This window comes from Nerophis ophidion, linkage group LG05 (assembly GCF_033978795.1).
Source record: "Nerophis ophidion isolate RoL-2023_Sa linkage group LG05, RoL_Noph_v1.0, whole genome shotgun sequence".
Classification (NCBI taxonomy): Eukaryota; Metazoa; Chordata; class Actinopteri; order Syngnathiformes; family Syngnathidae; genus Nerophis; species Nerophis ophidion.
In genome coordinates this window covers 15276169-15289331 of record NC_084615.1, presented here as the reverse complement: position 1 = coordinate 15289331, position 13163 = coordinate 15276169, and the positions used below count along the sequence as shown (strand labels likewise).

The window sequence follows — 13163 nt, the reverse complement described above, 5'->3', positions numbered from 1 at the left end:
GGTACAGGCAAGGCTTTTTTATTAGCGACCAAAAGTTGCGAACTTTATCGTCGATGTTCTCTACTAAATCCTTTCAGCAAAAATATGGCAATATGGCGAAATGATCAAGTATGACACATAGAATGGACCTGCTATCCCCGTTTGAATAAGAAAACCTCATTTCAGTAGGCCTTTAAGAAAAGCCAAAAAAAAGAGAATAAACTCAGAAGGTTTTAGTGCTCGAACAACTTGGAAATTTCATGGAGAATATGGTCCAAAGTTAGAACGGTATAACTAACACATTCAAAGGTAAGGTGTGCTATGAGCACACTATCACTTTTTTGTACAGTATACTATTTAAGACACTTTTCCCCTGGAATGTAGGATTTGTTGTCTTTTTTATTCCAATGGAAAAATCTCCTTAAATAAAATGTGTCCACTCCATAGCTTTTAGCATCCTTAAAGTGTAGTGGATTTGACTGTACAGTGGAACCATCTTTGCAGCTCTGCTTTGTAGAAGTTCAAAATAAAAATAAAGCAAACAGTACACATTAGGGCTGTGAATTTGTTTTTTTGTTTTTTTTTTAATATATTTTTTTATTTATTTTTTTAAAAATTGTTTAAGAATCGTTGCAACTAAGAATTGCGATTCATTCAAAAATCTATTTTTTGACACCCCTAGTACACATGTATATAAACCAGGGGTCACCAACCTGGTGCCCATGGGCATGGACTCTTCTAAAAATAGCTCAAATAGTGAAGTGAAGTGAATTATATTTATAAAGCGCTTTTCTCTAGTGACTCAAAGCGCTTTACATAGTGAAACCCAATATCTAAGTTACATTTAAACCAGTGTGGGTGGCACTGGTGGCACTGGGAGCAGGTGGGTAAAGTGCCTTGCCCAAGGACACAACGGCAGTGACTAGAGTGGCGGAAGCGGGAATCGAACCTGCAACCCTCAAGTTGCTGGCACGGCCACTCTACCAACCGAGCTATGCCGCCCCATCGCGGCATAGCTATGGTTGGCATATATAAATAGCAACACTTACTAGTGAGCTGCCTCTATTTTTTGAATTGTATTTATGTACTAGCAAGTTGGTCTCGCTTTGATTGACTTTTTTAATTCTAAGAGAGACAAAACTCAAATCGAATTTGAAAATCCAAGAAAATATTTTGAAGACTTGGTCTTCACATGTTTAAATAAAATCCTTTATTTTTTTTTTTACTTTGTTTCTTATAACTTTCAGACAGACTATTTTAGAGAAAAAATACAACCTTAAAAATGATTTTAGGATTTTTAAACACATATACCTTTTTACCGTTTAAATTCCTTTTCTTTCCTGACAATTTAAATCAATGTTCAAGTAAATTTATTTTATATTGTAAAGAATAATAAATACATTTCAATTCAATTCTTCATTTTAGCGTCTGTTTTTTCGAAGAAGAATATTTGTGAAATATTTCTTCAAACTTATGATAAAAAATTATTCTGACAAATCTAGAAAATCTGTAGAATCACACTTAAATCTTATTTCAAAGTCTTTTGATTTCTTTTAAATTTTTATTCTGGAAAATCTAGAAGAAATAATGATTTGTCTTTGTTAGAAATATAGCTTGGTCCAATTTGTTATATATTCTAACAAAGTGCAGATTGGATTTTAACCTATTTAAAACATGTCATCAAAATTCTAAAATTAATCTTAATCAGGAAAAATTACTAATGATGTTCCATAAGTTATTTATTTAATTTTTTCAAAAAGATTCGGATTAGCTAGTTTTTCTTTCTTCTTTTTTTCGTTTGAATTTGGAATTTTAAAGAGTCGAAATTGAAGATCAACTATGTTTCAAAATTGTATTTTCATTTTTTTCATGTTTTCTCCTCTCTTAAACTGTTTAATTAAGTGTTTTTTCTTCATTTATTCTCTACAAAAAACCTTCCGTAAAAGTAAAAAAAAAGTACGGCGGAATGACAGACAGAAATACCCATTTTTTTATATTTGTAGATTTATTTATTAAAGGTAAATTGAGCAAATTGGCTATTCCTGGCAATTTATTTAAGTGTGTATCAAACTGGTAGCCCTTTGCATAAATTAGTACCTAAAAAGTAGCTCTTGGTTTCAAAAAGTTTGGTGACCCCTGATACAAACAGTTTAGATGTATACTTTTTGGCACAAGCTATATCAGGGGTCGGCAACCCAAAGTGTTGAAAGAACCAGATAGAAGCAAAAACTAATCTGTCTGGCGCCGCAAAAAAATAAAATCTTTGTATAAGTGTTATAATGATGATGTAAGTGTCTGTTAGCTATATCAGCCTACTATCAAAATGACTGTGTGTCGCAGGCTGACACAAATCTTTGTCGACAGTAATTTTAAAATGTTATATTTACTCTGCACATTTTTACAACATTGGAAAACATTAGGAACACAGAGGCTTCTCAAAGGGCGAATGAGTGACGTGTTTAGATGTGTGTGTCGGCGTTAAAGGGGCGCTCAATAGATAGCGCACTGAAATCTAACATGCGTCGATTGTGTGGGACGGATTAATGCGCGGAAGGAAAAAAAACATCAACACATGAAACCTTCTCAGCTAGCTGAAATGCCAGCATTGTGTTTGTAAATGCTGCCCCAAATACAGCAGCAAAGAAGGTGTGCACAAACTACAGTGAAGTCTAAATGTAAAAAATAAAAGATACAATTAAGGGAAAAATATTTGTGCATTCATACAAAAAATGTTTGCAAATTATTTAAAAAATCAGGGGTGGGAAATGCATGGTTTTGCAGTAGTCTTAAATAAGCCTCAATGGGAGTGAGCAGCTACAGTCGCCATCAAAAGTGTACGTACACTTGTAAAGAACATGATGTCATGGCTGTCTTGACTTTCCAATCATTTCTACAACTCTTATTTGTTTGTGATATAGTGATTGAATCACATACTTGTTGCTCACAAAAAACATTCATGAAGTTTGCTTCTTTTATGAATTTATTACATCACATGGACAAAGATAAGACCATCTGGAGCAAAGTTCTGTGGTCAGATGAAACAAAAATGCAGCTGTTTGGCCACAATACCCAGCAATATGATCGGAGGAGAAAAACTGAGGCCTTAAATCCCAGGAACACCATTCCTACTGTCAAGCATGGTGTTGGTAGTATGCTCTGGGCCTGTTTTGCTGCCAATGGAACTGGTGCTTTAAATGGGACAATGAAAAAGGAGGATTAGCTCCAAATTCTTCAGGACAAGCTAAAATCATCAGCCCGGAGGTTGGGTCTTGGGTGCAGTTGGGTGTTCCAACAGGACAATGACCCCAAACTAGGGATGTAACAGTACGTGTATTTGTATTGAATCGTTTCGGTACGGTTCGGAGATATACCGAATGAGTTCCACACGGACATATTAAGTAGCGCACTTGTAACTCCCTCCAAATAGCACTGACATAATGGCTTTCTTTGACTGATTTATTGAAGGCTTCCTTTCCCTTCAATTCACCGTGAAAACTGATACAAAAAAAGCACGTTACTAACGTAAAAATAATTACATGCACAGCATGTGAATCAAACATTTCACCAAAGTAAAATACAAACAGAAATGACAAATACCTCGTTGGCCTGCATGCTTCTTTTAGGAGGAAATTGTGATCTTCTTGGCTCTTATAGCCCAAACACTGAAAGTACTTGTGACACCTTTTCGTCCTTCTTACGATCAGTCGCTCTCTTTATCCCTTCTCATTGCATCAAATAAATGTTCACTCATACCCGGAAGTAGCGTCCTTATATCCGTTCACAGACCAATCGAGACACTTTAAAACAAACGCATGCCCACAAACTCAACAAAAAGGCATGAATTTACATAAATAAAGCCTTCTTATGAACTTTTATACAGTTTGATTTAAATTCCCTTTTATGAACTTAATTTATTCTGTTTTTAGAGAAATAAAACAAATTATAATTATTAGCCGCAACAGTTACAGCACTAAACAATGCACACCGAGGCACCATGCATTGATTTACATGAACCCCGACTTAAAGGGGAACATTATCACAATTTCAAAAGGGTTAAAAACAATAAAAATCAGTTCCCAGTGGCTGGTTGTATTTTTTGAAGTTTTTTTCAAAATTTTACCGGTCTCGGAATATCCCTAAATAAATCTTTAAAGTGCCTTATTTTCGCTGTCTTTGAAACCACTATCCATTTCCCTGTGACGTCATACAGGGCTGCCAATGTAAACAAACAATGGGAATACCACAGCAAGATATAGTGACATTAGCTCTGATTCAGACTCGGATTTCAGCGACTTAAGCGATTCAACAGATTACGCATGTATTGAAACAGATGGTTGGAGTATGAAAGAATTGAAGAAGAAACTGAAGCTATTGAGCGTATAGCTATTGAAGCTATTCATTGCTATAGCATGGCCGAATAGCTGCGTTAGCATCGCCAGTAAAATGTGCGGACCAAACGATCAGGACTTTCGCATCTTTTGACACTGGAGCAACTTAAATCCGTCGATTGGTGTTTTTTTCGCATTAAATGTGGGTGGAAGGAAACGTAATATAGTTGCAAATGCATCTACAGGTTATCCAAACATCTCTGTGCCATGTCTGCTTTAGCACCGCCGGTAAATAGTATGTTAGCATCGATTAGCGTAGCATGTTAGCATCGATTAGCTGGCAGTCAACATCAACAAAACTCACCTTTGTGATTTCGTTGACTATCGTTGCAAATGCATTTGCAGGTTATCCATACATCTCTGTGCCATGTCTGGCTTAGCATCGCCGGTAAAATGTGGAGACACTCCAGCACATTCAATGGGGGTCAAGCGGCAGACACTTTCGCATCTTCGGGCCTGTGGTGCAACTTGAATCCCTCCCTGTTAGTGTTGTTACACCCTCCGACAACACACCGTCGAGGCGTGATGTCTCCAAGGTTCCAAAAAATAGTCAAAAAAACGGAAAATAACAGAGCTGAGACCCGGTGTTTGTAATGTGTTGAAAATGAAAATGGCGGGTGTGTTACCTCGGCGACGTCACATTCTGACGTCATCGCCTCCAGCGCGATAAACAGAAAGGCGTTTAATTTGCCAAAATTCACCCATTTAGAGTTCGGAAATCAGTTAAAAAAATATATGGTCCTTTTTCTGCACCATCAAGGTATATATTGACGCTTACATAGGTCTGGTGATAAGGATCCCCTTTAAACAAGTTGAAAAACTTATTCGGGTGTTAGTTACAATTTAGTGGTCAATTCTACGGAATATGTACTGTGCAATCTACAAATAAAAGTTTCAATCAATCAAAAAAAAAAAACAACACACGGCATGCTAGCAGCGACCGGGCTAGGATTGACTGAGCATACCTCCTCTTTTCACCGGACATGTCCTCTTTTGCGGGGCTACCCGGGTGGAGTTTCTTAAATGCCTTAAATGTCCGTCATTTTAAGTTAGGGTTGCGTGTATTTTCAATGTACGTTCAGGGTTAAGAAGGGGTTAAAAAGAAAGCAAAAATGTGTGCGCACAGCAGTATTCGCGAGGGAGGGGCAGAGACAGAGAGAGTTATGATAAACGCGCATGCGTCGCCAGGCTCTGATTTTTACCCGTAGATTTATAAGATTTTATTTTTTTATTATCTATAGCAGGGGTGTCCAAAGTGTGCCCCCGGAGGCCATTTGCAGCCCACAACTAATGTTTTAAAGGCCCCAACACATTCTAAAAGTACTATTAAAATAAACAAAAACAAAACTGAAATAAAAAAGCTTAAAGGCTAAAATTAATTTAGAAAAAGTTGCAACATTGACTAATAAAATAAAGCTGTTTTTTTTTCTTTCAAACTGTCATTGCTCAAAACATAATATTGAATCAAAATCAATGTTATTATGAATTATTGACCTATCCAAGTTTCCCATTACTTCACATCAAATATTCCACTAAGAAAAGTATTTTTGGTGGAAGATTTAGCAAATTTGTAACCAAAATATAAATGTAAAAACTAATCAAAAAATGTATAATTTGTTGTTTTCTAACTGTACTGAAAATGAACCGAACTGTGACCTCTGAACCGAGGTACGTACCAAACCGAAATTTTTGTGTACCGTTACACCCTTACCCTAAACACACCTCAAGAGTGGTAAAGGAATGGCTTAATTAGGCTTTAGAATGGCCTTCCCGAAGTCCTGACTTAAAAGTGTGGACAATGCTGAAGAAACAACTCCATATCAGAAAACCAACACATTTAGCTGAACTGCACCAATTTTGTCAAGAGGAGTGGTCAAAAATGTAAGCAGAAGCTTGTGGATGGCTACCAAAAGCGCCTTTTTGCGGTGAAACTTGCCAAGGGACATGTAAGCAAATATTAACATTGCTGTATGTATACTTTTGACTCTCACATTTTCAGTAGAGCCATAATAAATTCATAAAAGAAGCAAACTTCATGAATGTTTTTTTGTGAGCAACAAGTATGTACTACATCACAAAAAAATAGGATCTGTAGAAATGATTGGAAAGTCAAGACAGCCATGACATCATGTTCTTTACGAGTGTAAGTACACTTTTGATGGTGACTGTACACCCCTTGTGGAGGAAAATGTCTTTGCACAGTGTTTGCTCCTTCTAGAGACAGATCAGACTTTCTCCTGTCAAAGGCCTACTGAAAGCCACTACTAGCGACCACGCAGTCTGATAGTTTATATATCAATGATGAAATATTAACATTGCAACACATGCCAATACGGCCTTTTTAGTTTACTAAATTGCAATTTAAAATTTTGCGCGAAGTATCTTGTTGAAAACGTCGCGGTATAACATGGGTGTCAAACTCTGGCCCGCCGTGTAATTTCACTTGGCCCTTGAGGCAATGTCACTCACCGCTAATACTCTTACTTGCCAACCCTCCCAATTTTCCCGGGAGACTCCCGAAGTTCAGTGCCCCTCCCGAATTTCATCCGGGACAACAATATTCGGGGTGGGCTTTAAAGGCACTGCCTTTGGCGTTCTCTACAACCTGTCTCCATGTCCGCTTTTCCTCCATACAAACAGCGTGCCGGCCGAGTCACATAATATATGCGGTTTATACACACACACACACAAATGAATGCAATGCATACTTGGCCAACAGCCATACAGGTCACACTGAGAGTGGCCGTATAAACAACTTTAACACTGTTACAAATATGCGCCACACTGTGAACCCACACCAAACAAGAATGATACATTTTGGGAGAACATCCGCACCGTAACACAACATAAACACAACAGAACAAATACCCAGAACGCCTTGCAGCACTAACTCTTCCGGGACGCTACAATATACACCCCCGCTATCACCAAACCCCGTCCACCTCAACCCCACCGCCGAAAAGAGGCATTCAATTTTTATTGAAATTTTATTTGATATGCCATTGATATTTTTTAATTATTATTATTATTTGAAACTCGATTTTGCATGTCACTATAAAGTTATATAAGCTTTCCTTGTTCAATATTCAAAGCAAAACTTGTTTGGGTCCCTATTAAAAGGTTAATTTGTTCAACCTCGGCCCGCGGCTTTGTTCGGTTTTAAATTTTGGCCCACTCTGTATTTGAGTTTGACACCCCTGTGGTATGATGACGCGTCGTTTGACGTCTCGGGTTGTAGCGGACATTATTTTCCAGCCCGATCCAAGCTCTAAGTCGTCTGCTTTAATCGCATAATTAAACAGTATTCTGGACATCTGTGTTGCTGAATCTTTTGCAATTTGTTCAATTAATAATGGAGACGTCAAAGTAGAAAGATGGAGGTGGGAGCTTTTAGCCTTTAGCCACACTAACACAGTCGGTGTTTCCTTGTTTAAAATTCCCGAAGGCGAAGTTTTACTATGGATCAGAGCGGTCAAGCGAACATGGATCCCGACCAAATTTCAACCGGCAGTTTTTGGTGAGAAAATTGTGGTAATAAGTCGGCTCTTACCGGCGACATCAGCGGAGCTTCCAGCAGCGTGACTTGCAACAGAGACTCTGAGTCAACACACGTACACGTAGCCACCCCTCCGATATTAGGTACAATTTAATCTCACTAAAATCAATCAATCAATCAATCAATGTTTATTTATATAGCCCTAAATCACAAATGTCTCAAAGGACTGTACAAGTGAAGTGACTTATATTTATATAACGCTTTTTCTCTAGTGACTCAAAGCGCTTTACATAGTGAAACCCAATATCTAATTTTTACATTTAAATCAGCATGGGTGGCACTGGGAGCAGGTGGGTAAAGTGTCTTGCCCAAGGACACAACGGCAGTGACTAGGATGGCGGTAGCGGGGATCGAACCTGCAACCCTCAAGTTGCTGGCACGGCCGCTCTACCAACCGAGCTGTACCGCCCCAAACCACTACGACTACGACATCCTCGGAAGAACCCACTAACACAGGGGTCGGGAACCTTTATGGCTGAGAGAGCCATACAAGCCAAATATTTTAAAAAGTATTTCCGTGAGAGCCATATAATATATTTTTTTAACACAGAATACAACTAAATGCATGCATTTTTAAATAAAACCAACATTTAGAGTATAAAAAGTATCTTATTCTTTTTAATAACATTGTTATTCTGAAGCTAACCAACAATAAATAAAAATCATTCTTACCGTTAATGCGACTTCTTGAACAGGTGCTGTAGAAACCGGATGGATGGATTAAAATGCATGAGAATGTTTTATGTTTTGAACGTTATTTTTGACACTGTGATTACCAGCGGAATTATTCATTACTTACCGTGTTAAGCAATGTCAGCTAAGATTTATCTGAGAGCCAGGTGCAGTCATCAAAAGAGCCACATCCAGCTCTAGAGCCATAGGTTCCCTACCCCTGCACTAACACAATGGGCAAATAAGGGATTTTCCAGAATTATCATAGTTAGGGATGCACCGAAATGAAAATTTGTGGCCGAAGCCGAATAAAACGTAAACGCTTGGTCGAAGGCCGAATACCGAATAATGAATGCAGTTTTTCACAATTTTTTTTATATTGCATAAATAGCCTAAAATAAATATTTAGACATTTTTTTCAAATAAAGTATTTTTTTATTGAATATTGACATTTTTTTAATGTTCCAGTAGCCATTGCTTTTCAAAAAAAAGCACAAAGTTTTTCATTTATATTAGCCATTCAAACAAAACATGCATTCCAAAAAAAATTAAGTGCATTAAAGTGGATAAACCCACAACAAATGAATTATTGTCCTTTTGGCAAAAGTCTGCTTAGCCACAGTAGATATGCTAATAATGTAAACAGAAGGCTCAAGTAAATCTCAATAAGTGTGTGCTTGTAACCTCATACACTTATACAGGTAGCCTACACAACGGGCTAATAATGTAAACAGAGGCCCCACTAAATCTCAATAAGTGTGTGCCTGTAACCTCATACACTTATACAGGTACACAACATATCCCAACGTCACCGCGTCACTGCACGTTTGTTGATTGCGTCACCGCGTCAAAAAATTGCGTCACACGCCACTATTCGGCCTTGTTCTTAACTCATTCCACCTAAGGCCGAATGTGGCTTTTTTTGCCATATTCAGCCGAATATATTCGGTTACCGATTAATCGGTGCATCCCTAATCATAGTAAATGTGTGTAATAACATCTGCAATCGCCTTTTTTTTTTTCTTCTATTTTTTTACTCTCAATATCCTCATTCACGAAGTTTTCATCCTCGCTCAAATCAATGGGGAAATTGTCGTTTTCTCGGTCCGAATAGCTCTTTCTGCTGGAGGCTCCCATTAAAAACAATGTGAGGATGTGAGGAGCCCTCACACACCTGTGACGTCATCGTCTGCTACTTCCGGTACAGGCGAGGCTTTTTTATTAGCGAGCAAAAGTTACGAACTTTATCGTGGATGTTCTCTACTAAATCCTTTCAGCAAAAATATGGCCATCTCGCGAAATGATCAAGTATGACACATAGAATGGACCTGCTATCCCCGTTTGAATAAGAACATCTCATTTCAGTAGGCCTTTAAATAGACAATGTGTGTTCGAGAGCAGTACACTACCGTCCTGAACGAAGAAATGAGGTTCTGATCTAATCCTTCTCTTCACAGACCCGACAGCGAGTTCTGATTTCTGCCTTCTCACGAGCAACAAAAGACCCCTTTGCAGCGTCACGCTCTGCCGGCGTGCTGGGCTTCGCCGCCACACACAACTACTACAGCCTGACGGAGGTTGCCGCCCGCATCTTGCCCACGCTCTGTGCCATTACTGTGGACCCCGACAAGAGCGTCAGGGAGCAGGTACTCCACCACTTACAGATGTTAAGAAACATGGAGACATAAGTGACGTCTTACTCTGCTGCCCTCCCAGGCTTTCAAAGCCATCAGGAGTTTTCTTTCCAAGCTGGAAGCTGTGTCAGAAGATCCAACAAAGCTGTCTGAGATAGGTAACAAAAACATTGTATCAATGACTTATTTGTGACCGTGACCTCAGAAAGGGTTGCTTCATTTAAACCAGGGGTCTCAGACACGCCAAATGCGGCCCGCGAGACGTTATTTTGCAGCCCCCACCTTACTATAAAAGTTTATACAGTGGGGCAAAAAAGTATTTAGTCAGCCACCGATTGTGCAAGTTCTCCCACTTAAAATGATGACAGAGGTCTGTAATTTTCATCATAGGTACACTTCAACTGTGAGAGACAGAATGTGAAAAAAAAAAATACATGAATTCACATTGTAGGGAATTTTAAATAATTTATTTGTAAATTATGGTGGAAAATAAGTATTTGGTCAACCATTCAAAGCTCTCACTGATGGAAGGAGGTTTTGGCTCAAAATCTCACGATACATGGCCCCATTCATTCTTTCCTTAACACGGATCAATCGTCCTGTCCCCTTAGCAGAAAAACAGCCCCAAAGCATGATGTTTCCATCCCCATGCTTCACAGTAGGTATGGTGTCCTTAGGATGCAACTCAGTATTCTTCTTCCTCCAAACAAGACGAGTTGAGTTTATACCAAAATGGATACAGCAGAGGATTGGGAGAATGTCATGTGGTCAGATGAAACCAAAATAGAACTTTTTGGTATAAACTCAACTTGTCGTGTTTGGAGGAAGAAGAATACTGAGTTGCATCCCAAGACCACCATGCCTACTGTGAAGCATGGGGGTGGAAACATCATGCTTTGGGGCTGTTTTTCTGCTAAGGGGACAGGACGGTTAATCCATGTTAAGGAAAGAATGAATGGGGCCATGTATCATGAGATTTTGAGCCAAAACCTCTTTCCATCAGTGAGAGCTTTGAATGGTTGACCAAATACTTATTTTCCGCCATAATTTACAAATAAATCCTTTAAAATTCCTACAATGTGAATTCCTGGATTTTTTTTTTCACATTCTGTCTCTCAGGTTAATTGAGTTTGAGACCCCTGATTTAAACTCTACGTGTACCTGTTAATTACTGATGCAAAATAAATAATAGTACAGTAGTAGTATTGTTAGTTGTAGACTTGCATCTCAAATTAAAGGGGGAATGCACTTTTTTTTAAATTTTTGCTCTCATTCACAATCATCATGAGAGACAAGAAAGACAACATTTTTTTATTCCGCTTTCTTACATAGAAAAATCGTCTTGTGCTCTGTAGCTAGCAGTGCAGCTAACGGGAGCAATCAATTCTACCTCTAAGTAACTTCAAAAATGCATTCAAAAACTGTCACCAATACTTCATTTACATTCCGTCACCTGTTTGATAGTCAAACTGCAGCGACATTGTTTTTGTAAGAGAGTACACTGAGGAACTCTCTTTTGAGCTTAGAAATACGTGCGTGCTACCGGTATTAGCCCTCAGAGCTAACTACGGCAAGAGATAAGCTAGCTTCTAAGTCGACACGAAACGCGCTGGAGTTTGTAATGCACAACACAATGATATGAACTGAAAATCATGAACAATCTTATTACAGTATTTGTAAAGTATTATTTCGTTTTTTGTTTGTACACAGTTAGCTCGACAGTGCTGCGTGTATCACGATCAATATTAAAGTGACTCCCAGTAGTCTGTTTGGTCCAGCTGGCCGAGGACATTTTTTCCGGTTATTTGGGTAAGCACTCCATTTATGTAGAAATAGCATGGCTTCAAAGTCCACATTTTTCAGCTTTGAGTCACTTTTACTTCACTCTCTCAAATTCCGTCTTCTCCACAGTCTCACTCTTCCTTCATGCTCACTTCTATAAGCAGCAGTTCATCCTCAGTATATTCAGATTCAAAAACATAATGTTCTAAATCCTCATTTGTCCAAAAATAGTCGTCTTTGTTGTTTACCAAGTCCGCCATGATTAGTACACACACACACAAGAGTTTTGTATACGGAAGTAGGAACACACATTGTCGAAAGTGCGCTGCTATGAAAATGGAAATAAATGCGCCGAAGAATTGGTTCTGGCAATGATTAAAACAATCACAATACGGTAAATATTGTACATATTACATATTGTAATGAAGGGATTTGTTACTACATTATATATATATATATATACTTGCAGTGTGTATATTGTACATATTACATATTATTTTGAAGGTGTCTGTTACTACATTATATATATACTTAGTGTGTGCATTTTAGATATTACATATTGTTATGAAGGTGTATCTTACTACATTGTATATATATATATATATATATATATATATATATATATACTTGCATTGTGTATATTGTACATATTACATATTGTTATGAAGGTGTCTGTTACTACATGATATATACTTGCAGTGTGTATATTGTTCATATTACATATTGTTATGAAGGTGTCTGTTACTACATTTTATATATATGTATATATATATATATATATATATATATATATATATATATATATATATATATATATATATATATATATACTTGCAGTGTGTATATTTCACATATTACATATTGTTATGAAGGTGTCTGTTACTACATTTTATATATATATATATATATATATACATATATATATATATATATATATAATATGTATACTTTACATATTACATATTGTTATGAAGTTGTCTGTTACTACATTATATATATACTTGCAGTGTGTATATTGTACATATTACATATTGTTATGAAGGTGTCTGTTACTACATTATAGATATACTTGCAGTGTGTATATTGTACATATTACATATTGTTATGAAGGTGTCTGTTACTACATGATATATACTTGCAGTGTGTATATTG

The 13163-nt window shown here is 37.5% G+C and overlaps 1 protein-coding gene across 1 annotated transcript in view; it reads left to right on the top strand.

Moving 5' to 3' along the window:
- scyl1 (SCY1-like, kinase-like 1) overlaps positions 1-13163 on the top strand; it is a 60271-nt gene that overhangs the window by 28395 nt on the left and 18713 nt on the right. Inside the window, exons 11-12 of the mRNA XM_061900173.1 lie at positions 10053-10241; positions 10312-10387. Of these exons, the coding sequence (XP_061756157.1) occupies positions 10053-10241; positions 10312-10387 (265 nt within the window). The remainder of the gene's footprint in view (positions 1-10052; positions 10242-10311; positions 10388-13163) is intronic.